We start from the raw sequence: 23,882 nt of genomic DNA, 5'->3' as shown, positions 1-23,882 counted from the left end.
ACGTTAGCCGAGCCTTCGCGCTGACTTGCTACGCCAGATGATGAAAACAAAAAAAAAAGGAAAATGTAATGATTAAAATAAAAATATGTTGGATGATGCGCGTAAAATTCTCAGTGTTCCGCTCACCATATCGCCCTCACCTTACGCACTGGATTACACAATAGAGGTGCAATAGCCAAAGGAGCCGTGTTTTTTTTTTCTTTGTTTCATTCGTGTAGCTGAAAATGAACTATTGTTGCAGTTCCCTGCTTTGTCTAGTGGCTTCTGGCAGAATTTTCCAGCAGACCTGAATGTTTATTGGGCTACGTTAAATCAGTTATTTAAAAAAAAACGTTACACAACATTTCCTTCACATAGTAGCACGTATTTTCAGGCCCGTAAACTCAAATTTACTAATTTGTGAAAAGGCATTTTTTGCATGTCTGAGCCGAAATAAGTTGCGTCAAACACAAGACTTATTTCATCCAATGCGCGCAGCGTTAAATCTTCGCGAAACGTTCCCTTTTCTAATGTTTTTCCTGTCGATGACGGCGACAAATAATGTCAATCTTTATAACGAATCTGACTGCATTTTAATTTCGCTAGTGACCGGAAATCAGCCCTGATGCGGTACAAGGCGAAACATTTCCGGAGTGACTCGCTCGTAGTTTGCGCCTACATCTGCATAACGGCGGCCGGGGACAGAGCGAAAGAAAAAAAGCTCGCGCATTACGGCTCATGAAGACGGTTCCGAAGAGCAGGCAGGAGGCGGCGAGCTTGGCGGCGTAGAGCAGGAAGAGGGCGGTGAAGAGCGCAGTGGGTTCGGAGTAGGAGAAGGCCGTGAAAAGGACGCTGTGGTGAGGCCACGCGAGCACCGACACGGTCGCCAGGCAGGGAAGCGAGGCGACGATGAACTGGGCGACGCCTTGTCCCCACAGGTAGGCGCCGTTGCGGAGGCCCTGGATCATCATCCACTCCTGCAGCGACGAGGGCGCGTGAAGATCAGTCCCTTATCAGGCCTGCCTTTACGAATTCCCCGCTTCTTTAGATGAACCGACAAAGCAAACGCACCGGAATGAAATCGAATGTGGACCCACAAGTAATCCAATTTCGTCTTCTACTGCGTCTTCTTTTAACATCATTACTTTATCTCTAGAGGCCGCAAAGTGAACGGATCGTGTTGTCAGAGCAGAGGGGAAGAGGTGTTATTGAAAGCGTTTATTGATAAAAGAGGGGAAGGGAGTTGGGTTAAAAATAGAGCAATGGTTCGCCCTCCTATTCCGGCATGCCGCGGGCTGTGGCTGCAGTCTTCGCTCGGAGAATCAGGGCATGGCCTCCGCTATCGAATGCCGGCGGCGCGCCGCCGGCGGACGATCGCTGAGGCCGTGTCAGGGCTTCCTGTTCTCCGAGCTGGCCGCAGCGCAGCGTGCGCTCCCAATGCTCAGGAGAGGGGAGAGAGGGGTGGGGAGTAGGATTGGACGGACACGTCCAAACTAGGTGGATGGTGGTGTTGGGAGGGTTGCAGTATGAACAGTTCAATGGGTAGACGGTGGGGGAGACATGGTGAAGGCGAGCGTGATTGAGGTACACCTGTGTTTGTAGGCGGCGCCATATGCGGGCGTCGGTGGTTGCAAGGAAGGGGTGTGGGGGGTGGAGTCGTCGGGAGTTCCGGTAGCGGACTAAGATGTCGGAGTACGTTGGGGGCAGGGGGTGGAGTGTTAGGTCATCATGAGCCGGTTCGTCGTTGGTCTATTCTGGGAATGTCCGGTCAGTTAGTTCGCGGGCGGTGACGTGCGCCACCTCGTCCCCAAGAGATGTGTGGCCAGGGATCCACCCTATACGGGTCGTTGGGAGTGCAGGCCGGCGTGCTAGGATGTTGGAGCTGATGCGAGTGATGCGTCCCGTGTCGTAGAGGCGGCAAGCGGACTGGGCATCGGTCGGTCAGTGCTGTGATGTCCGATGAAGGTGTGTTGGCGACGGCCAAAGCGATTGCAGCCTCTCTTGCAGATTGCAGATTGTCTAGTTGGAGGCCCGGGGAGCCTTTGTTGGTCCATATTGTAATATCGACCGCTTAGTGTACGTGGCAGATATCTGGGATGTTTGAGAGCAGTGGCGGGAGTCCGGCCATAGCAATATTAAATAGCAGGGGGGAGATGACTGACCCTTGTGGTGTTACATGGGCAGGTGTTCTAAAGCGATCGGATCGATGGAGGCCGATGCTTAATGTGGCCGTACGACGGGTTAGGAACGCGCGGATGTAGTTTTAGGTGGACAGTGGACTGGCCGCAGCCTGTAGTTTGTAGCTGACAGAGAATTTCGGTGTGAGACACGTTGTCGAACGCTCCTTTAATGTTCAACGCCAATATGGTGCTTGGGTGCGTCTTGCTGAGCTTATCGATTATATCCTCTTTCAGTTGTAGGCGAATATATTTGTTTTGATAGATGCGCCCGAAAGCCAAACATGGTGTGCGGGAGTTGTTCTGCATCGTTGAGGTGGGCAGTTAGGCGGCGTGTGACAAGGCGCTCTAGTAGTTTGTCGGTGCATGATGTTAGCAAGATTGGGCGTAGGTTGTCCAGGTTAACATGCAGGCTAGTTTGGCTTGGGGAGTAGGTTCATTTAATCAGTTTGTGTTACCTCACGGCAGTATATCTCCCCCTTTTTTGTGTTAACATTCCAGATCTGATATAGCAGAATTTTTTTTCTCCGTGAAAACTAATCAAGAAGTGTCTTTCCTGCGGCTGCTTGGGGGATACCAGTCATATATGGTTTCAAACGCGTTAAGAGTGTTCACAGCGAATGGTCTTTTGTTTGTCTCATTTCAAATGAGATGAGCGTATGTGGTGCATGTGACTGTCCTTAGTTATCGCCGCCCACATTTCTTGTCTCACCACCGGTTCTGTATTAGCAACTCGTCCTGAAGACAACGTCAGCTTCAAGCACAGCACTACGATGCAGCGTCGAACGAACATGTCTTTTATGTTAATAAAATAAACTAAAGAACATAGCTTAACATAGTTATGTGCTGACAATTGGGATATAATTTATTGCAGAGCAACTTTTCTAGAACGGCAACGGTTCTTTATCGTAGCCCATGCACGTGCTTTTCATTGAGCCTAACAGTCTGTGTGCTCAAAGCAGCGCAAGATGATCCCTTTTGAACTGCAGTGAAAGGCATTTTTACCGTTCTCGACCTAATAAAATTTCTCAAGGCGACAGATTCATTATTGAGGTTATATTCGATGTACCGCACGATTGTAGGAACGGTCCCCCCCCCCCCCCCCTCTTTTATATCCGAGCTATATCAACCATAAAATGACCGTTTTTCTAGGCATTATCTTTACCTCGGCGGGGGAGGGGGGGGCATAGATTTGTGGGGTACTTAGAATGGAGAAAATACGTCTTAGCAGTCCTTCAAAAGCATTGAAGGACTCTAGTTTTAGTTCGTCGTTAGTTTTAGCTTAGCTTTCGCTATTTATTTTAGTGTTTGCGTTGACCTTCCGTTACAACCACCTCACCGTGCTAAGCGCCTTCCGCTGGAACTCGTGAACAAAAGCGACACTGCAAAACAAGTGCAAAAAAAAAAAATATCTGCCGGATTTGCAAGACAAGTTTCGAAAGTGTAGATATTGCTTCGCGCAGTTTGAACCTGTGCAGCAGTTTCGTACAGCGTGAGTGATACAGGAGCTTCAATTTTTTTCTAGATTCCGACAGCCGGGCAGATCCTTCAGGTAGCAACACTCAGGAACGCGGTATTCCGTTCCAAAATAGGCACAAGCCGGTCACTTCTGGTGCGATGCACAACGTTAATTATAAGCATTGATGCGCCACTTTCCACCTCTCAACCGAACAGAGACACCAAGCCACCTCTTTTTTAATGAAACGAATCCGCAGAATTTCCACATAAAAATAAAATCGTGGGTCTTGGAAAAAATTCTGTTCGACCAAGTACTTCCACTAACAATAATATAAACCTTAACTGCGTAAACTCCGCCAGTTATGAATTTTTGAGCAAACGCACGGCGTTACACGGTTGGCCCATCTTCGCTTTACCAATGCTCTTTTCCGGTCATTTTTATTTTAGGTTTTGTTCTTTTATATGTATAAGGTACATACTCTTTATTCTGTTGTATTTTTGTAATACATTTGGCTTTGGCTAATTTTGTATTTTGATTGGTTTGTCCAAATTCCGTTCGACCATTTATATCCATCAAACAAGCTAGCGAAGCTTGCACTAAGCCGCGCAAGGCTTGAACCATAGCGAAGCTGCAGAATTTCTACGTGAGCACTCAACGACACATCACCTCGCATTTGTACAAGTGTGTTTATTAGATGCGACGCATCTCTTGCTCGGGGGTATGTCCTTCCTGCGTCGTGGCGTTGTCCGCACGCTCACTGCACATACGCAACTCTCCTCCGTTCTTCTCTCCGGCAGCTGTGCGCAACACTCTCACTCCGTCTCATTATCATAACAACAGTTGCGCGTGCGCGCTTCACTGCTCTTGGTGCACGCATGTGTGCGCATGCGCGCGACTCTCCCCCCCCCCCCCCCCCCCCCGGCTCCTCTCCTTTCAAAAGCGGGAATATAAGAGGGGGAGCGCACGGCGTAGGATCAGTCCAGCGCTCGCTCATGCACTTGACTTGACTTTGCTTGACGATACCTCCTTGCAAGATCTTCCGATGAAGACGTGATGGAAGCGACAGTCCCTTCAGCGAGTGGACTGACGCAATCCAATACCAGCGTCAGTCCAAACGCTCCCCCCTGATGCGTCGCATCACGTCAGGGTTCCCTCGCGGGCAGATGTGCGTAATTTTTTACATGTCCCGCCGTCGCTTTGCATTGTGCTAGTAGTAGTAATCGTCATATGCATCGATATCATCGAGTTCCTCATGCCAAGCATTACATGCGCGGTAGCGCTTGACGACAGCTGGGGCGCAGCGGCAGCGCGTACGTGCACGACGCATGTACGGCGTTCCTGGAGTAGCGTAGAGGTTCCGTGGAGCAGGTGTTCGCCAGCTGTGGCGTTGTTGGTGGCTAGGCAACGCGAGACGCTGCTCCTGGTTCTAGCCAGTGTTTTTTTTTTTTTTTTGCTCGACAACCTATCGACAACCTTAGCAAGATTTACCCCAGCACCATCTTCACCCTAGACGTCCAGGCGCCTTTGACAACGTGGGGCACGACGCCATATTACAAGGGCTCCTTCACACGCAATGTGGTCCTCGAACATTTGACTACGTGCGCACCTTTCTCACTTACCGAACAGCAACTATCCGCCTCGGACCATACAAATCCCCGACTTCCAACACACCAGTTAAAGGGACTCCTCAAGGGTCGGTCATTTTCCCCTTGCTATTAAATCTCGCCCTCTTTGAACTATTTAAACAACTTTCCACCACACCAAATCTACGCCACGCTTTTACGGGGATGATAACACACTTTGGATAAACAAAAGCTCGCCAGGCTACTAACAAGATGCTTTGCAACAAGCTATCGACCTCACCCTCCAGTATCTTGCACTTCGAGGCCTAACTTGTGCTCCCCAAAAGTCCGCGCTCTTGGTCCTCCCCGCCATAACCCGTGGTCTACCCCGAGCACCACACCAGATCATCGAGTTACTATTAAGGATGCACTGGTGCCGAAAATGAAAACCCTGCGAATTCTCGGAGTACCTTTCCCCGCGAATGGGTCTGGAGCAGCACTCCTCCCATAACTGCAGGACACAATATCGCAATTTATCCATCTTACCCAGTGAATCTGCACACACCAACATGGCCTGAGGGAACAAGACACTTGCCGTCTCGTCCACACTCTACTCCTCAGCCGCCTCACATACGGCACCCCCTACGTCTGTCTCAAACCTCAAGCACAGAGCAAGCTGGATGCACTCATTCGCCAGGCTTACAAGATCGTTCTACGCCTTCCAGCTTTCGCCGCCACACAAATTGCTTCACCTGGGGCTGCACAACACCCTCTCCGGACTCCTCGTAGCACAACAGACAAGTCAATTGGCACGCCTGTCCCCCACTCCTACCGGCCGAACTGTCCTCAGGGCACTAGGCCGCCGTACGCCGAACCCCCATAACGAGATTCACCCCCTCCCTCCCCACATCCGGACCAATATCAAGGTGGCACCGATTCCACGTCACGTGCATCCCGTATACAACTCCGGCCGACGCAAAGCCAGAGTGCAGCACCTTGAACGGAAGTGCTCCTCAGCCCCGAATGCTCGCTACACCGGCATCGCCCAAACCCCACCGCACCCCCGCTCGACCCTAGCAGTCACGGACAACGATGGCAACGTTCTCAACGTATACCTTTCTTCATCTCTCTTCAACCGCTGCTGAATCCACCACGATTGCCCTCGCGGCGGCCACCCACACACCCACAACCTACCTAACCATAATCACCGATTCTCAACAAGCCTACCGACATTTACCAATCTCTCGACAATGCTGACTGGTCCTCTGTGTACAATGCGCCCTGTGTTGACGTGGCCATCCATCATCTAACCAAAATAGTACAAAACGCTATGGACCAGCACATCCCAAAGCAGCGAAATCGCTCCACTAAGTTTCCCTTTTGGTTCAATCACGAGCTGCGAGGCGCGCTTCGAAAAAAAAAACGTAATTTCCACCGCTTGTTTAAGGCCCACAATGACCCGTCCTCTCTCGCAAGCTTCAAGAAATGGCGGTCCTTAGCGAAAAAGCTTCCTGCCCCGGGACAAAAAGACGTCCACCCACTACACTGAATCATCTCACCCACTCCCCTCGTGAGTTCTGGCGGTGTATTAAGTTCCGCTCACGTCATGCACGCGATAGCATAACTATTTAGGATGGTGACAAGTTTGTGTCTGACCCCGAAGGCGTATGTGAACTTTTCGCACGTAATTTTTGTTTTGTTTTTTATTTATTTATTGGTACTGCAGGCCAATATTTAGGCCCAGGCAGGAGTGGCAACAATACAAAAATACTAAGCAAAACAGCTCTAGCATCGTCACAGACAATGTAGGAGGTACATAAAATACATCAAAAAACTTCATACAATACAAGAACAGACAGCAATCACTCCATAACTCAGTGCAGCCCTAAGCAAACAAGAAAAGACGCTCCAGTTCTTCTAAAAATTTGCCGGATTCAAACACACCTGGCGGCAATTAGTTTACTCTGACACTGTGCGTGGGAAAAAGCTGTTTTTAAAATCAGTTGTGCGAGCGAAAATTGGTGTTAGAGCGCCCTTATGACTGCGTCTTGTGGTCCTGGTAGTCAGGGGTTTCACAATTTGGGGGAGAGCTATTTTCAATTTGCCAGTTATACAATTATGTAAGAATGATAGTCGACTAATTTTCCTGCGTGCTTCTAATGTTGGAATGTTGTTAAGTTTCATCAAAGATGTTGGAGAACCACACCGATTATATTTTGAAAAAATAAATCTTACCGCCTTTCTTTGAATATTTTCCAGTTGGTGGGAATCTTTTTTGGCAAAAGTGTCCCAGACAACTGCGGCATATTCAAGTTTTGAACGTATACATGTGTTATATGCGAGGAGCTTTGTACTTACTGGACTGTTTTTTAATCTTCTTTTTAGGAACCAAAGCTTTCGTAGGGCGGATTTCGAGATGTCAGATATATGTTCAGACCAGGTGAGCTTATTTGTAAATGTGACACCTAGATATTTATATTTACTGACCTCTAAAACGGGTTTATCATGCAGTAAGTAGGTATAAATACTAGGCTATTTCTTTCTTGTAATTCGAACAAGCACTGTTTTGTCACCATTTAGAACCATGCCCCAGCGGGAACACCAGTCATTAATACCAGCGAGCGATTTCTGTAGTGAAATATGGCTATCTTCCGACACTATTTCTTTGAAAACAATACAATCATCCGCGAACAACTTTATGGTTACATCTTCAGGCACCACATCAACCAAGTCATTCACATAAATAAAAAACAGCAATGGTCCCAGCACACTTCCCTGAGGTACCCCAGAGGTTACAGGAAGCACTTTTGATGCACGCTTCTTGATTTCTACAAACTGTTTCCGGTTTCTCAGATAAGCACTTATCCAGCGAATAACAGGAAAAGGCAAGTTCAGGCGTTCAAGCTTGTAGAGTAGTTCCGCGTGAGGCACCTTATCGAAGGCCTTGCTAAAATCGAGACATAACATGTCAACTTGGCCAGACATATCAAGAACCCGTGCCATTTCGTGTACCGTCAAGACGAGTTGCGTGGTAGTTGACATTCCCTTCCGAAAGCCGTGTTGGCAGGGGGTCAACAAAATTCTGTCTTCGACCTACTCGACATCTTCTGACAGTGGCAGCGAACTGTGCTTCCAGACTCATGGGCCAGTATTGCAAATCCCGAACATTACCGACAATGATGTGTACGCTATTCGCAAATTCCCTTCGAAAAAGTCACCGGGCTGCGACAGCATTTCCTGCTTCATCGTGAAAGGCTGTTGTGCTGCCTTTGCACCTCTGCCCTGTCACATCATACGCATGTCACTTGTTGAGCAACATTTTCAAGCAGACTGGAAATTAGGCCCTATCTTCCCTTTGCGCAAGTATGGAAGAGTCACTATCCCCGGAAACTATAGGCCAAGCTCCCTGTTGTCTTCCTTTTCCAAAGTCTTCGAGAAAGTCAGCATCGTTACCTCCTCGCAGCATTGCGTCCATTAATCCATCCCAACCAACACGGCTTCATGCCCGGAAGGTCAGTAAAATCAAATCTCGCATGTTTTCTAAATGACATCGGCCCTCCAGTGTTCTCTCATCAACAGGTACGTACAGTATTTTTCGACTGTAGCAAGCCCTTCGACGCTGTTAATCATGACTTACTACTTCGAAAATTGTCCGCAAACGGTCAATCCAGTGAGTTCTGTCATTGGTTCAGCAGTTATTTGAAAGGCAGGTCCAATTGTGTATGTTACGAAGGCGTCACCTCCCGGTCTTTCGCGATGATATCAGGGGTACCTCAAGGCTCGACACTGGGCTCACTTCTCTTTAACATTTTTGTTAATGACATCCACCATATATTGTTCGCTCTCTCAGCACGCCGATATGAAGCTCTTTCGCGCCGTTTCTTCTCCGAACTATCGCGTCCTGCTGCAAAATGACATCAACGCAGTTTCGGCATGGTGCGGCAGCAACTATTAATGCGCGGCATTCTTTGCCGAGTGTAACGCCCTGCATTTCCACAAAAAATGCGGATGTCGCGGAAGTTCCATCTGTAATCGTTAAAATAGCGTAAATGGAGATAATTGATCGAACTAAATTTTCAAGAACTAAAAAATAAGAAAATATAAAAAAATTACGGCAAACGGGGAACTCTGTAACGTCCTGCATTTCCACAATAATGCAGCTTTTGCGGAAGTTCCACTTCTTATCGTTAGAACAGCGTAAATGGAGACAATTGCACGGAAAGGATTTAGAAAAACCAAAAAATTTGGCTGGAAAAAACTCAAACTCAAGACAAGCGGCAAAAGAATGTTACGCATTAGTAGATAATTCCCTGAATTTCTGCACAATTTTTTTAAAGCTTAATCTCTCCAAAACTATCGTGATCACATATTCCCGTTAGGCTGTTCCGCTCCTTTTCTCATACTCTCTGCTTGGTGTATTCGTAAAACGCGGTACTGTAGTGCGTGATTTGAGTGTAATGATGGACGTAAAACTACTTTTCCACTCACACGTGAGCCGCCTAACCAACTGCTGTATCCGATCGCTTGGCGTGATTTCCCGGGCCACCAGTGAATTCACCGACCGATCATGCTTTGTCTCCCTCTACCGCGCCCTAATTTTACCGAAGCCCGACTTTGGCAGTGCTATTTGGAACCTTTTAAGTCCTTCGTCGTCTATTTGTCTTGAAGGGACTCAGAAGCGCTTCACTAGAACCGTATTTTATCGTTGCTCACCAGTGAGCCATTATCTACACGGGGGGCTTCTCACGCTCCTGAATCTTGGTGAGCTACGTATTAGGCGTTCAAGGCGTGACCTTGTTTTTCTTTTTAACTGCATTCATTCCAAGTTTGACTTCCCTTGCCTTGTAAGCTCTGTTCACCTGTGGGTGCCAGTCATACCACTGCGGCTGCACGGCTGCTTTCATGCTGGCAGAACACTGAGCCTGGCACCAGCTAACCGATGCCAACATACCCTATAACAGTCTGTTTTTATCTTCCATTGACATTTATTGCAGCGACATGGTTCTTTTTACATGCTCCTTGAAAATTTTGACATTTTGAATGCACATGCTGTGGAGAGGTCGCGCATGCACTTCTCCCTCTGTTCATGTGTTTCTGCTGAGTACAAGGTCGCGGGTCCAATTCCCTGCCGCGGCGGCCACTTTTCTGATGGAGGCTGAAATCAAAAACGCCCTGAAAGCAAAAAACGAGATTTCGGCGCACGTCCCCAGGTGGTCAAAATTAATCCGGATCCCTCCACTACGGCGCGCCTCATCGCCTGCGTTGCGTCGGCGCGTTAAACCCTACAAACAATTAATTCTTGTGTTTCTGCGCCAAAAGCACCACATTGCTTATTCTTGTTTGTGTAATTAGGGCATCTTCTTTACACGACCTCCGAGCTCTTGTTGTTCAGAAAATGTTTTCGCTTCTTTGATCGCTCTCCTTCTTTATATATATCTACATATTTATTTCCACCCATTTTTGGAGTTTTTTCCTTCCTACATGTCTATTGTATGCCTTGTATTCATGTACCCAGTGCTTCACCCGAGAAGGCCCTTGCACTGTTGGCGAGCACTTTAAATAAATAAATAAATAAATAAATAAATAAATAAATAAATAAATAAATAAATAAATAAATAAATAAAACCCCTGGGAACAGTACCACCGGCAGCGCTGAAAGCCATTTCCGACCTACTTACGATAACCATCGTATGGACCCCGGGACATGCCTCACTCCCCAGGAACGAAGCAGCACATGTTGCGGCCCGCGAGCTTCACTTCTGGGCGTTCCCTACAGGGCCAGGTGGCTCGGACTTTACGACGGCCACTGTCCATCCTCTTCCCTCCTGCTTCAGCGACATCCTAACACACTACCGCCACGCTTGCCGAAGGTATCCCCCCCCCCCCCCCCCCGACCGTCTCCGTCGGAGAATCACAAATCTGGTGCCGACGACGACAAACCGGCACGTACTACATGGAACCCTAATAATACGACTTTCAAAGGAACCGCAAGAATGCGTCGTATGATCGGGGTGCGGGTAAATGCCGGCCTGGTAGACGGTCTCACGCGACAGGTGGGCTAAGAACTTATTCAAACTACTATATTTAGCGCGTTCTCGCGCGATTTGCGAACCTTTAGCTGAAATCCCGAGTAAAAAAAAGCAACGCCTATGTTGTGCCCCCATCCCCTTCATGGCGTCCGGCTAGCCCGCCTGCCAAGCGCAGTGCGCTACGCGATACCCCTGCCGTCCGGCGCTATTTATGACCCACCACCCCGCGCCTTGAGCGCGCGAGCTAAGACCGACGTGGTAAGCAAACTGACAAAGGAAAAGGCGAGTGTGAAACTACCAAGTCCAAGCGAAACGAACGATAGTACAAGGCGGAGATGAAACAAAAACAGCATTGCTGTACATGGTGGGGACACCCTTTGAACGGTGTCGTGCCGTCGCTATTGTGTAAAAGTGTTCATCACATAGCTGTTTTCGTTTCCCACAAGACCCAGCAATGCGAAATAGATAAGATGATTCAAACTTCGCGAGTAAACCGTGTTGCGGCGAAAATTATAGCGCGGTCTTGCTACAGTGACTAGCTGCGGCGGCCAGCGGGTGACCCAAATGACGGTGTTAACATATACGTGTCCCCACTCTTGCAGCGGACGCGGGTGATTTGAGGCGCTGTAGCAAAGCAATGAGCGGAGTGACAACACGGATTTGAAAGACAGTGTAAACCAGAGAGCAGAGATAGGGGAGAGATAGCTTGGTGAAAGGAAGAAACTTGGATTGAGCGGGCGGGGAAAGCGGCTGTTCGGTCATCGCTGTGGGGTTGCGTCGTGTGTGTTCTCGCGTTCGTCGGTGGCTCGACGGGAGCTGGCTGGGCCCGTTAGGATTGTGGTTAGTGCGGGGTGTTTATATGGCGCTTGGAGGAGCGCTGTTATACGGCCTTTCCTTGTTTCTAAGTGCCTGTGCGATGCAGCGGAATGGTTCCTTTTTAACCTATTTTCACTAGTTAAAGGCCTCTCTGGCTGAATTACTTGCTTATTCTGCGACGGTCCGCCTGCCACCGGAGCGACGACTTCTCGCGGTTGGCGCATCGGCGTACTGCTTCCGCCGCGTGGGGCCATCGAAGGTTAACTCCCGCTCACGGGTACGCCGCGCCTCCTTGCTTGCGTCTGTTCAGCAAGTGGTCTGGCCCGCTGTTAAGTTCGGGCTCCGCATGTAATTAATGAAGGCAGCCGGTGGCCCATGTATTGGCGTCGCCTCCGCTGGTAGCTACTTTCCCGTGTCCCTTTCATGTAGCCGCACGGACGACAAGTTCGGAGCCGCGGAGAGCGGGTGTTGTGCCCGTCCTTTTGTGTGTCAAAGGACGGGGGTGCTTAGCCTGAGTACCTCTGTCGCGCCGGAGGTGGCTGGGTCATTCGGCATAACAAGCTGACGGGAGGCCAGATGATCGTATCTCTTAGTGTTGAGAGCGCGCGCGGTGTAAGTTTAGAAAATCTTCGACTCCGGCGGCGGGCGCTCTTCGTCGACGGGTCGTTCGCCTCGACGATGGTCGCCTCGGCTGGCAGCGTCTCTCCCCGTGGTCTGTTAAGGTGGGCGGCGGCGCCCCTTCGTCTGGGAGGGAATTAGCAACCCTCATTGCCCGCGCGTCGCGGGACAATGGGTGCGTCGCGGGAGGCGCCGCGCGGAGGGAGGTCAGCCGCGCGAGGACCGCTCCGGGCCCTCGGCTTGGCTGTTGTTTGTGCAGATGCCGCCCGCTGAACGTAATGGATGGTTCACTTTAGGCCGCAGATGTCCTGTATTTTCTGGCCGGGTGTAACAGCGTGCGTAGGAAACGCACTTTGAGTGCATAAGAGAGAGAGTTGGGTCACGGGACCGCAGGTGGGGACATGTGTGTGATTGGCTGGTTCCTGTGGCCAATCAATGGTTTGTAATAATTGTTTTGAAAGGTTTTTCTCTCTTTCTTGAACGCCCCCTTTTTTGGAGGCGGGGTTTTTGCTATCAAAACCGGAGTGTTGGGTTTTGTCGGGGGTCGGTCGAGAGGGGATCTAGTTCAGGATAGATCTCGGCCGAACAGGCTGCTGCTGTCAGAGTGACAATGTAGCCGTCACTCTGACGTGATGTAAACGTGGAGTCATGTAAATAATGTAAATAAACCTAATATCCAGCAAGGAAGGCAGTCCTCATCCCTCACCCGCTCCAAGCATCGGTCGTCGGTCATCGGAGCGAGTCGAGATCGTCCTCTCGGCTCGCGCATCAAAAGAACATCACTATTTCGCCTCCATCACTTCGCCAAGAAGATGGAGAGGCGAAATTTAACTCCCGCCTGCGGACCTTTGCACATCAAGCAGCGTCAAACGGCGGTTAAGAATAAAGGTCGGGACAAGGCGGCGAAGCGGTGTAAAATATGGGAAAAACGCCAGTTTATCCGCGCCATGGTCCGTCGTATGAAGCGGTGCGCGTGCACCCGAGCGTCATATTATCGGGGTTTTTAATGCATTGTTTCTATGGAAAGTTTGCCGGGACCGCCGTGATCCGTCGTAAGAAGCGGGGCGTCTAAAGTCCGGGGTACGTATCAGCGGGGTTTCACTGTATAGCTCCACCATTATCTCCCACATTTCCCCCTCACGCTTCGAGTATAACTGCCCGGACTGTCAAGTTCCGCCTCGTCTTCATGTGCCCTCAAACACCCTGTCCCTCTCCTTTCCACTACCCCCGAGCAGTGGGAATGCGCGTTTACCAGCTTGGACCTGCAGGAGCTGCAGCTCAGACTGATCCAGCGGGCCACGTGAGCCGCGGTGGCGCGCGGCCTCCTGAACTGAGAAGGCCACCCACCGTTTTTTTTTTTTTTTTTGCTCGATAAACGTTTTGCCTCCTCCTCCTCTTTTTTTGGTAAAGCCACTGCTAGCAGTTTTCGGAAAGAATAGCTGGGGTGTTCTAAGAGAATCAGTAGCTGTGGGTGCGTGCAGGAAGTGTCTGGCTTGTGCCTATCTGGCAATGGAACGTCGCCTTAGTGACAGCCATAGACAAAAAAAAAAAAAAACGCGCGCAATATGCCACGCATAAAGCGCCAGTAGGTATAATGCATGTCGCACCCGTTTGTCGTTGACCTTGTCGTCGATGATGCGGTAGAGGTCGTTGAGGCAGAGCGGAAGGAAGCCAACCTGGAACATAAACACCGCCACCCAGGGAAGCAGCGGCTGGCACGGGCCCACGTCCGTCTCCATCGCGGGAAGCGGGAACCGCTTCATGCGGACCTGCAGATGCCGCAAGCACCGTGCACGCTTATAGCCGGCACGAGGATCCTGATCCGTGGCATAATTGAACAAATAAAGTAGAAATTGAAGTGTCCGCATTATCTGACAATTATAAATAGGTGTCTTCCACCCTGACTAAGGGTGCATTTTCAATTCGCAGACAGCTTGGTAGACAGCTCACGAAGCAGTCTAATTAGGCGTCTAAAGGAATACGAATTGGAACGGCGCAGCAGTCACGAGCGCAACACCAACGCAGACGACAACCTCGTAGCCGACATGTTGAGTAACGCAAGCCGCAGGTTTCGTAAACAATATTACCGTTATTTTTACAAACGTTACGCAAGCCAAAAAATAAACAGTCGTCTTCACCCCTAGTGAATCATACTAAATATTATAATAAAGAAGAAGTTAGTTTGCCGCAACTATATTACACAAAAAGGTGGTGCTGGCGTCACTTAGTAGTTTAGAGAGGATGGTAGCCTGCATCGTTGCTCACTCCGATGCCACTCTACCGATGCTGTCTCCACGAAGCAGTCTTCGTTGACTGTTTCATTAAAATTGGAAGTGGGCTTAACATGGCCCATTGTCCGCGAAGACGGCAACGAAGCTGTCTAAACGGTAAATTGGAATACACCCTAAGTTCAGGCAGCTGCTGCAGGAAAGCAAATTTTGGGACAACTGTGAGCCACCTGCAGGTAACGGAGACGAGGCTAATGAGAGTCGGACGGGATCGCAAAAACTGTGTGCAATTTAAACAGAAAATTATTGAGGCGATCGACGGTGTGGTTTTATATAAGTATTCTTTAATGTAGGACCAAGCTTTCAAAGAAGAATGAAGCTTTTTCCAGCAGCACAATCAATGATAATGACTGACTTATAGCAGTACCTTAGGCTACTTTTGATTACCCAAGATCCTTCTTTTTGAGTTCTAACAGCTCAAACCGCCATGGCTGGAACTTTGTGAAGAACGAAGTTGCGAATCTTGCCTTTAGTACAGGTGGCGGCGGATTGATGTTTCTTGTTTCAGCGTACAACGACAGGTGGGCTCGATTCAGCCGGCACTGGACAGGCCACAGCGTTCCTGCACGCATGCATAACAAGCCGGGAAGATGAATCATCAAATCTTGTGAACCAATTGAAACACAGACAAAGAAACAAACAAACAAACAAACAAAAGAAAGATTGGCCAATGTTACCAAGTACATTAAGAGCTCACAGAGCGTTGTTTACTTAATGCTCGTACAATGTTAGGACCTTTTCTGGTTATTTTTGTCTGGCGTCGGCCATAGCATTAAATAGTACCGAACTGAAGCGGCTTCACCACGCTGCATTGCACTGCAAAGTCACGCGGGATGACTTCACCAGAAGTGTTGTTATAGATTCCGGTGACGTCTCTTCCTGTTACCTATCTTCCGGGATTGATACCACCACTTCGGTAGTGTTTTCAGGCCTGCCGCTAAGATTTTCATGAGGTCCCCCTGTCCATAAATGAAAATTTTCTCAGCAGTGTCCCACGGCAGTAAATGCGCCACGTAATGAATTCCTAGGAGGACTGTGTTAAGTACAGTGGATGCGGCCCAAATTCTTGCGCACTATCGGAGAATTCCAAAAGATTGTTAACAGCGGAGCTGTTCTAAAGCTGGCTTCGGCGACAGTCTGCTGCTGTTATGTCACGCCCTCTATGGGGCAGGTTTCTCCACTGCAAGAAGACCGGTTAGCAGTATAAAAAATTCACAAAAAATAAAAAGAGGATCCTAGGGCTTTCGTATTGTTACGTGGCAGGGAATTAAATTCTCTTCAAAGAGGGCGCTACATGTGCTGTGGCTACGCAGGAATCATCATCAAGAAAGGAGAGGAGGAGGACGCTGACGGTGAAGCGTTCGTTCCCCGGCTTGTGCAGTGCTCTCATCCAGCGTGGCTTTTGTGATTACTAGCCTGTAAATAAGTGCAGTAGACTGTCGATAAACGGAACTTCAAGGGACAGAAAAAATTAGTTCCGTTTAGCTTCTAGGAGTTCCGTTTACTGAGAGAGATGTGCAAAGGTGCAGATTTATGTGCGTACACACTCTTAATGGCATTTCATGGAACTCTAATGGTCAATGTAGCTGATAGTTTTTCAGAAAGCAAGAAAACTACAAGGGGCTTAGGCACAGCACTCAGAAAGTTGATCCTCAACTTCGCGAGTGCTTACGAGCCACGTACCGAATTTAGAAGACGGCAACGCGGTAATGAAGCGTGAATAGCACCACGATGGCACGAACGAGGTGTTAGGAGCTGAGCCCTGTAATCTCGGCGTCTTGAATCGAGACCGAATGACTGGAACAAGAACTGCGATGTTGCATTCGTTGTGCTAACACGGCTAACCACTTACTAGACGAGGCTTACGAGGCTAAAAAAAACAACGAAAAACTCGGAGGAAGAAAACAAAAGCAAAAACGAAACAGCCGGAACCGCAAAAAGCTGATTCTCATGCCAAGGGGTATCTCAAGAAGTTCCAATTTCGGTTCAGTTTACACGGTGACGCAGAAATTTTAGTTTCGATTACAGGGAGTTTTTAAGTCTGAATACAAAACCGCCAAACTCACAGGCTATTGTTCTGTTTAAGCGGCAATTTTTGTTTATCGAGATTCTGCTTTATTGTAAATATTCCCTTTGAAAATACCGCTCTACCTTGTATCAATATTGCCCCTAAAAATGTCTTCTCAGCAATGCACTTGTGTTTATACGTGAGGCCGACTTTACGGCTACTTCTTATTCGTAAAAATGGCTTACCGAGGCTGGGAATGAAGCCCGCGACTTTGAGTGTAAAATCCCAATGTTAGGCTTCTGCATCACCGGGCGAAAATAACAAAGTCGAGCAAAAAAAATAGAAAGAACACACGTTTGTGTTTGGCTGGTCTTTCGAGTTCCGCGTCATCATTAATAAAATAATCACAAAAACTCAAGCAAAAAAAAAAAAGAGGGCTCGTCCGGGATTTGAACCCGGGACCTCTCGCACCCTAAGCGAGAATCATACCCCTAGACCAACGAGCCAGGCTGCCCAGATTGCTCTATTTTCCGACGCAACCGGTTGTTGTCTTCATCTCTGTCTACTCGACTACTCAGGGGTTTTAGGGCTGAGTGACAAGACCAAGCCAGGCCTTATCAGCTTTCCGCTAGATACCGCCGAGGCTGGGATTTTGCTGGGGGGTCTAAAACTCTCCAAGAACAAGGTATAAGAGGGGAAATGAAGGTTTATATCTTGAGCAAAACGGGAGGCGGCCCAAGAAATGTCTGGCGTTGAGGCAAACGCGCTCAAAGGAAGGAAAAATGTTCGAGCCAATTTCATGGGCCCATCGCTGTCGTCAAAGTACTTTGACCGCGGAAATCCTCACTGCGTAGAATGTCGGTAGCAGCCAATTTCAGGGCAATTTTAATGCGTGGCATTCTTTGCCGAGACCCCAACAGCCAGGACCATGTGACGCCCTGCATTTCCACAAAAATGCAGATATCGCGAAAGTTCCTCCTGTAATCGCTGTAATGGCGCAAATGGAGATAACTGGGCGCACGAAATTTTGAAAAACTAAAAAATAGGAAGAATATTTTAAAAATATGAAATATGGCGAAACGTGTAACGCCCTGCATTTCCAAAATAATGCAGATTTCGGGAAAGTTCCACCGGTAGTCGTTATAACAACGTAAATGGAGATAATTGAACGGACGAAATTTTGAAAAACTAAAAAATAAGAAAAATATAAAGAAATGCAGAAAGTGGCAAATCGTACAACGAACGACCTTCATGCTTCCAGATTAATGCAGCTTTTGCGGAAGTTGCGGAGATAATAAGTAGAAAAAATCTTGAAACACCAAAAAATAAGACAAAAAAAATTACTTCTAATCGTTACAATAGCGTAAATCGAGCAAATTTCACAAAAAGGATTTAGAAAAACAAAAAAATTTGGCTAGAAAAAACTAACACTCACTGACAAGCGGGAAGACAATGCTACGCATTAGTAGATAGTTCTCTGAATTTCTGTAGGATATATTTTTTTCTTTCAAGATACGTCATTAGATTGAAAGCTGCAGAGCATTCACATGAAAGTTGGCTTTGCTGCCGGATTAATTTTTTTCGACGCGTCTTCTTTCTTCCCATCATGTCCACGCACGCAGTTTTCGCCAGAACCAAGCCTATCACAGCTCCGCTGTAAAATATCGTATTGAAATTCGTCGAGAAGACGACTCTCACTGCTGCCAGGATTCGAACCTGTGATTAAGCAGCCAGACGGCTCAGGCACTGCCGGAAACCGTGCCGACAATTCACCTCGCAAGGTGTAAAGGATGCAGTGTCCCGCATTTAGCAAAATTATTATCTTTTTGCCGAAGGTTTATTTACTTGTCGCAAGGATCAGTGAAGTTGTAAACGTTCCAGAAGTTGTAAACGTTACTGTCTGCTGTCGATTCATGGCCATCTATGGAGGGAGTGCGGTTATAAAATACGTCTGCAACTGTTGTTTTACCGGAACTATCGGGAAGCGAATTATATGAGAATTAGCCGCCAAGTCGACTCTAAACAATATATATATTACAATTAGCCCCTAAGACAACTTTAACATCACACGCAGGATTGAAGTCGAAGCTAAACGTAATCTTCGTAAAGACAACCCACAGCTTTACTGTTTCACCATATTTCACACTGGGTGGAACTTTCTTTTTAGGGACGAAGCCGCTTAAAGGCTTGGCCTGTCGGCGTCTCCTGTCGTCGTCGTTTCGTGTAGTCACGGTACTAAAACACCGGGACGCTCGTTTTCCAACGCCTCGCGCAGGAATGTAACGCGTACTAAAAGAACACACCGGGACACTCGTTTTCCAACGGCTCGCGCTAGAACGTTTCATCTCCGTGGGCAAAAACACGTATTAAAAGAACACACCGGGACACTCGTCTTCCAATGCCTCGCGCTAGAACGCTTCGTGCTTCAAAGACACGAAACATTTACAGCAAAGCTGTATACCTCGACCTCCCAACGGTTTCATCTCCGTGGGCAGAAACGCCAAGGCGCCGAGAATACGCTTACACACTGCATGCTTCGCCCCTCCCTGGGTTTCACGTTAGTGGAGATGGCCCGGTTTTTGTGCGTCTCCACCCACGCCCACCAGTTTTTCTAATAGAAGTCGCTTTGAACACTCACTTGCCAGCAGCTCCTCCTGGGCGTCGTCGATGGCCCGGGGTCCCTGGCAGCGGAACATGAATTTCTCTGGAGGCAACGCCTCGCCGAAGAGGAGCGTGTAGTTGAGGTCCCCGGGGGCATTCGGCGTTTCTTCGTTAGGTTTACTCGCCTCCTCCATGCCGTCGAAGATGACCGCCACGTCCGAACCCAGTGAACCATCGCTCGCTTTATCCAGGATCTCTTGCTTGCTCGAGAATCCGCTCAGGCCTGCACGAGGGTCGAGTACACGTCGTGGTCAGTAAAAAACAGTTCTCCAAGTACAGTCGCTCCTGCTCTCGTTCAAACCATTTGTTCCGGAGAATTAAGCGATTCCTGCTGCACCTGTACTCATCTTAGCGACCCTGGTGTTGGGAACCTGTTATTTTGCTGTGTCGGCCCCACACGCAGCTCGTAGCGAATACCACAAGACTGAAATGTACCATTCATCAACTGTTCTGTTCGGCATACGGGTGCTCCGCAGTCGTTTTGTAGTACATGGCCGTGTTCAAGACGGCGCATGGATTCCCGGGAATAACCCCTTCCACATGATCTTCGGATCAATGCACATAATAAAAGCTGCTCTCTCTCTCTCTCTCTCTCTCTCTCTCTCTCTCTCTCTCTCTCTCTCTCTCTCTCTCTCTCTCTCTCTCTCTCTCTCTCTCTCTCTCTCTCTCTCTCTCTCTCTCTCTCTCTATCTCTCTCTACATGATTCTAACCGTCAGAAAGATGTTTTTGCCGGAAAGGACTTGGCGTTTCACAGAGCATTGAACATCGCACTCCCACTGGAGATTTCAAAGTAACGCCGGCGCTGCGTTCAAGATCAGTATCCAAAAGTTATTACAAATCAACTTCGAAGTCAGCTGCCGAGTTGCCACGTCAAAATCTTCGTCAAAGTCTACTCTTGCTAGTTTTACTGGCATAGCGCCACCAATTTTAATTATTTCTCAACCCATTTCTAGTACTGCTACAAAGCAGGCTACACATGCAGGGCTTAATTTTTTTTTCTTTTCAAGAACTTACAAGTTGTAATTGTCGGACAATACGTATGCCTTCTTTCTAGCCGCGATTCTATACACACCGAATGCCTTTAAAGCCGGCTTCATTACTGCACAAAAATGCATTCCGGAACATACGTTATTTCAGAGAAAACTTAAACGGTCTCATGCAAAGATATGAAGGCCCTTTGGTCCTTTATTAAAGCATTTTCTTATGCAACCAGAACGTGAACTGAGTAATACGTGACAGACAGATTCTTGTGCGGGGTCGCCGAAGTATGCTACACATTGAAAAGAACGAAAGGAACAAAACAAGCAGTCTTATGACAAATTTCGTCGCGTCATTCTGCGTAACGCTCAGCCTTTTTGAAGCGTTGCCACAGGCGCAACATCACAACGGTATACGGCTGTCGCTTTACCCAGGTCAGATGTGACAGTCTTAAAGATATCTGAATCGCCATTGCACTCTGGGATGCCCTTGAAAATGTCAGGGAAGGGTCCTGTCACTCCTGAGGACAGCAATCATTAACTCGAACTTCAGAAGGAAGGAGAGGACACCTGGCTTGGTGGTTGCAACATTTCAGGGTCGCAACTGTTTCAACGCTCCTGGCAGTCTCGCAAACAGCAGGGGCGGTATTCTCGTGTTTGTCCGTTTTGAAAACGTCCGTTTTGCGTCCGTTTTATTGTGACATACTTCCAGTTGCAGGCGGGCTTTGGGTTGACTTATGCGCAACTGTTCTCGTGAACACATTTTAAACGACCAAGCCTATTTTAAACTATCTTTAATGTGTTTATTGTTCCGCCAGTGAACCAACAACAAGGCGACGAAAAATCGTCTGCTCCAGATCGTCTGCTCCGAGAAGCCGCGCATCATAGCACCGCCGTGTTTGCATGGCGTCACATACGGGTGTTCGCTTTTAGCCAATCAGGGCTTGCTCAAAACGGACACTTTTGAAATGGGCGCAAAACGAACAAAACACGAGAATACCGCCCCAGCTCATTGGCTGCCATAACAGCCACTCCATTCTTGACAAGTCAGATTTTGGGCAATAAACTATAAAATGCGAAACCGGGATTTTGCTTCAAGGTTAGTAATGTCCCACAAGTCCAGGGTGCACAGTTTAAGGTTTTGCAGTAGAGTCATCACCTTATGCAAGGTAATCGCTCGGAGGTGACTTTTAGGAAGTTCGTAGCCAAGTTGAGAAACTTGATTGCGCGACAGCCCTGTTTAACCAATCGCTCGGCTTCGATGAGCGTCAGTGATACGTAAAGCCCTCACAAGCCATAAGGTCTTAGTTTTTTTTTTTTTTTTTTTCCTCCTGCATCGTTCTCCGAGGAATCCGCTATTAGATTACGGTGCACTTGACAGACTGGCACAAAATTGCAAACACTGGTGTACGTATTGCACCTACTTCTTACACTTCCCTCTTTTACGCCACCGCTTGGCCAGGGCCTTCAGCTGCCGAATAAGAGCTGTTTTTCAGATAGAGGCTTAAATTCATTCGTAGCCGACTACAGCTTGCTCATAATCCAAATGTATACCTTCGGCGCGCATGACACAGGTTTACATTTATTTCTATCGTTTCTTCTTTGGCCATCCTGTGGCCCTCACCTTCGTTCTTTGCGAGGGCCGGGAAGGCCCTGAGCATCAGTTCCCGAGCGTAGGGGCTGTCGGCCGGTGCGAAGGCGATGCGGTCGGCCGCGTACGGCGCGTCGCAGGGGTCCCGTCGTGGGCCCGGGAGGCCGGCGTCGAGCCAGGCTGCCCCGTGTGTGTCCGGGTGGGCGGCGAACGAGAGCCAGAAGAGCGCCAGCAGCACGACGGGTGCGCTCAGCTCGATCAGGCTGAGCAGCCGCTCCCGACGCAGCCGGTACACGACCAGGTCCTTCCACACGACCAGGCACACCTGCACCGCCTGCACCGCGCATGCGCACCGCACGCAGTTTGTTCACGGTTCGAGTGCAAGGAGAACAAAGTTTTTGCTCGTTCTCGCGTAAAAGAAAGATAGTCGAAACGCGAAGCTTTCTCCCATGCAACGGGAGTTAAAGTCGAAGTCCAAAATTCAAACAGCGTCAAACAGCGTCAAACAGCGTCGACCGTGTCGGAAAGGAGCAGTCGGTTAGACGCTGGCTTCATAACGCGAGGGACTCAGGTTGGATTCATCATCATCATCGCCGTCGTCGTCGTCGTCGTCGTTTTGTGAAACCCTTTGCGTAAAGTTGCCTTTCCTGCAGTGCGTATTGGCGCGGCATTGAACGCCATCACTGAGGCATACAAATCCTCGCTTTAAAATGTTCGGTGTCACCGATTCCGGTACTTGTGAGTTGGGAGCCCTTGTGTTCCACGGTGAGTGAGGATAGACAAGACATAACAGCGCGAAATGTTGACAGAGCCTAGTTACAAAGACGCACAGGACAAGCGCTGCTGTAGCACTTGTCATGGAGTGTCTGTATGTCTTAGTCAATATTTCGCGGAATTATGCCGTGTTTAACCCAGTACCAACTTGTCCAACATGATTATCTGCAACAAACGAGGTTAGTATGACCGGTAGATGCAGATGTTAAAGAGTTTTAGCATTCCATCTGTTCCGTGCGTACCGTCAGTACCGGGACCCGAATACGCCTGCGCGCGCGGGCACTGCGAGGAGGACACCCTCCTCCCCGTAACGAATGCCGTAACGAATGAGCGGGCATGGTGAGGACCTGCCCGCGGAACTAATCCGCCCTACCGGAACGAATGCGAAAGAGCCCCCGGTCAACGCGGAACGCACGGAAGACAGCGAACACACGGGATGCTAAAAATCTTTATTAATGAGGGAGAGGATGGGTGAATTATGCCCGATCCCCGAAATTTATAAACAGCCAGCCAAGCCGATATGGCACATGAATTACAGGACATGACTCACCGATGCAAATAGTAAGGCAACTAGGTAAGATTTAAGGAATGTATCGTCATTGATCAGTATACTTAGGCCGATTTTTCGTATCGATGAGCTGCCGCCTCTACTCCAGGAAAGAACATTGCACTCGCCTTTCTTTATGGCTTCTTGGTAAGTCTTTCAAGAGTTACGAAACCATAAAAAGAAACAAGGAACTGAGAAATCCCCAAAACGTGGTTAACGTAAGCAAACAAACAAAAAAAAGCTATGTAAATGAATTGGCATCATCTTAAAAGATACCCCTTTTTATGTGAAATGTCACGAGCTTGACGTCAGGCTTACACAGTTGTCAACATTCTCGATAATCCTAGAGCCTCAGATTCCCTCGGTGGTTTACAATATCTCCTTAACAACTGACA

At 48.5% G+C, this 23,882-nt stretch overlaps 1 protein-coding gene and 1 non-coding gene across 2 annotated transcripts in view; both read right to left on the bottom strand.

The window, feature by feature from the left end:
• The window catches only part of LOC144168565 (phospholipid-transporting ATPase ABCA3-like), a 53,347-nt gene extending 30,248 nt beyond the window's left edge, over positions 1 to 23,099 (bottom strand). Inside the window, exons 1-6 of the mRNA XM_077697521.1 lie at positions 23,085 to 23,099; positions 22,200 to 22,500; positions 19,575 to 19,820; positions 15,396 to 15,490; positions 14,248 to 14,409; positions 713 to 956 (exon numbers count right to left, since the gene is read on the bottom strand). Of these exons, the coding sequence (XP_077553647.1) occupies positions 713 to 956; positions 14,248 to 14,409; positions 15,396 to 15,490; positions 19,575 to 19,820; positions 22,200 to 22,500; positions 23,085 to 23,099 (1,063 nt within the window). The remainder of the gene's footprint in view (positions 1 to 712; positions 957 to 14,247; positions 14,410 to 15,395; positions 15,491 to 19,574; positions 19,821 to 22,199; positions 22,501 to 23,084) is intronic.
• Trnap-agg (transfer RNA proline (anticodon AGG)) lies at positions 17,371 to 17,442 on the bottom strand. Its single transcript has one exon. It is a non-coding gene; the product is annotated as a tRNA-Pro (tRNA).
• Positions 23,100 to 23,882: the final 783 nt, after the last annotated feature.

This window comes from Haemaphysalis longicornis, unplaced genomic scaffold (assembly GCF_048455015.1).
Source record: "Haemaphysalis longicornis isolate Haplotype H1 unplaced genomic scaffold, Haemaphysalis longicornis Haplotype H1 scaffold_2, whole genome shotgun sequence".
Lineage (NCBI taxonomy): Eukaryota > Metazoa > Arthropoda > Arachnida > Ixodida > Ixodidae > Haemaphysalis > Haemaphysalis longicornis.
Note: the sequence above shows the minus strand (reverse complement) of the source record. Positions and strands in the feature narration are given on the sequence as shown.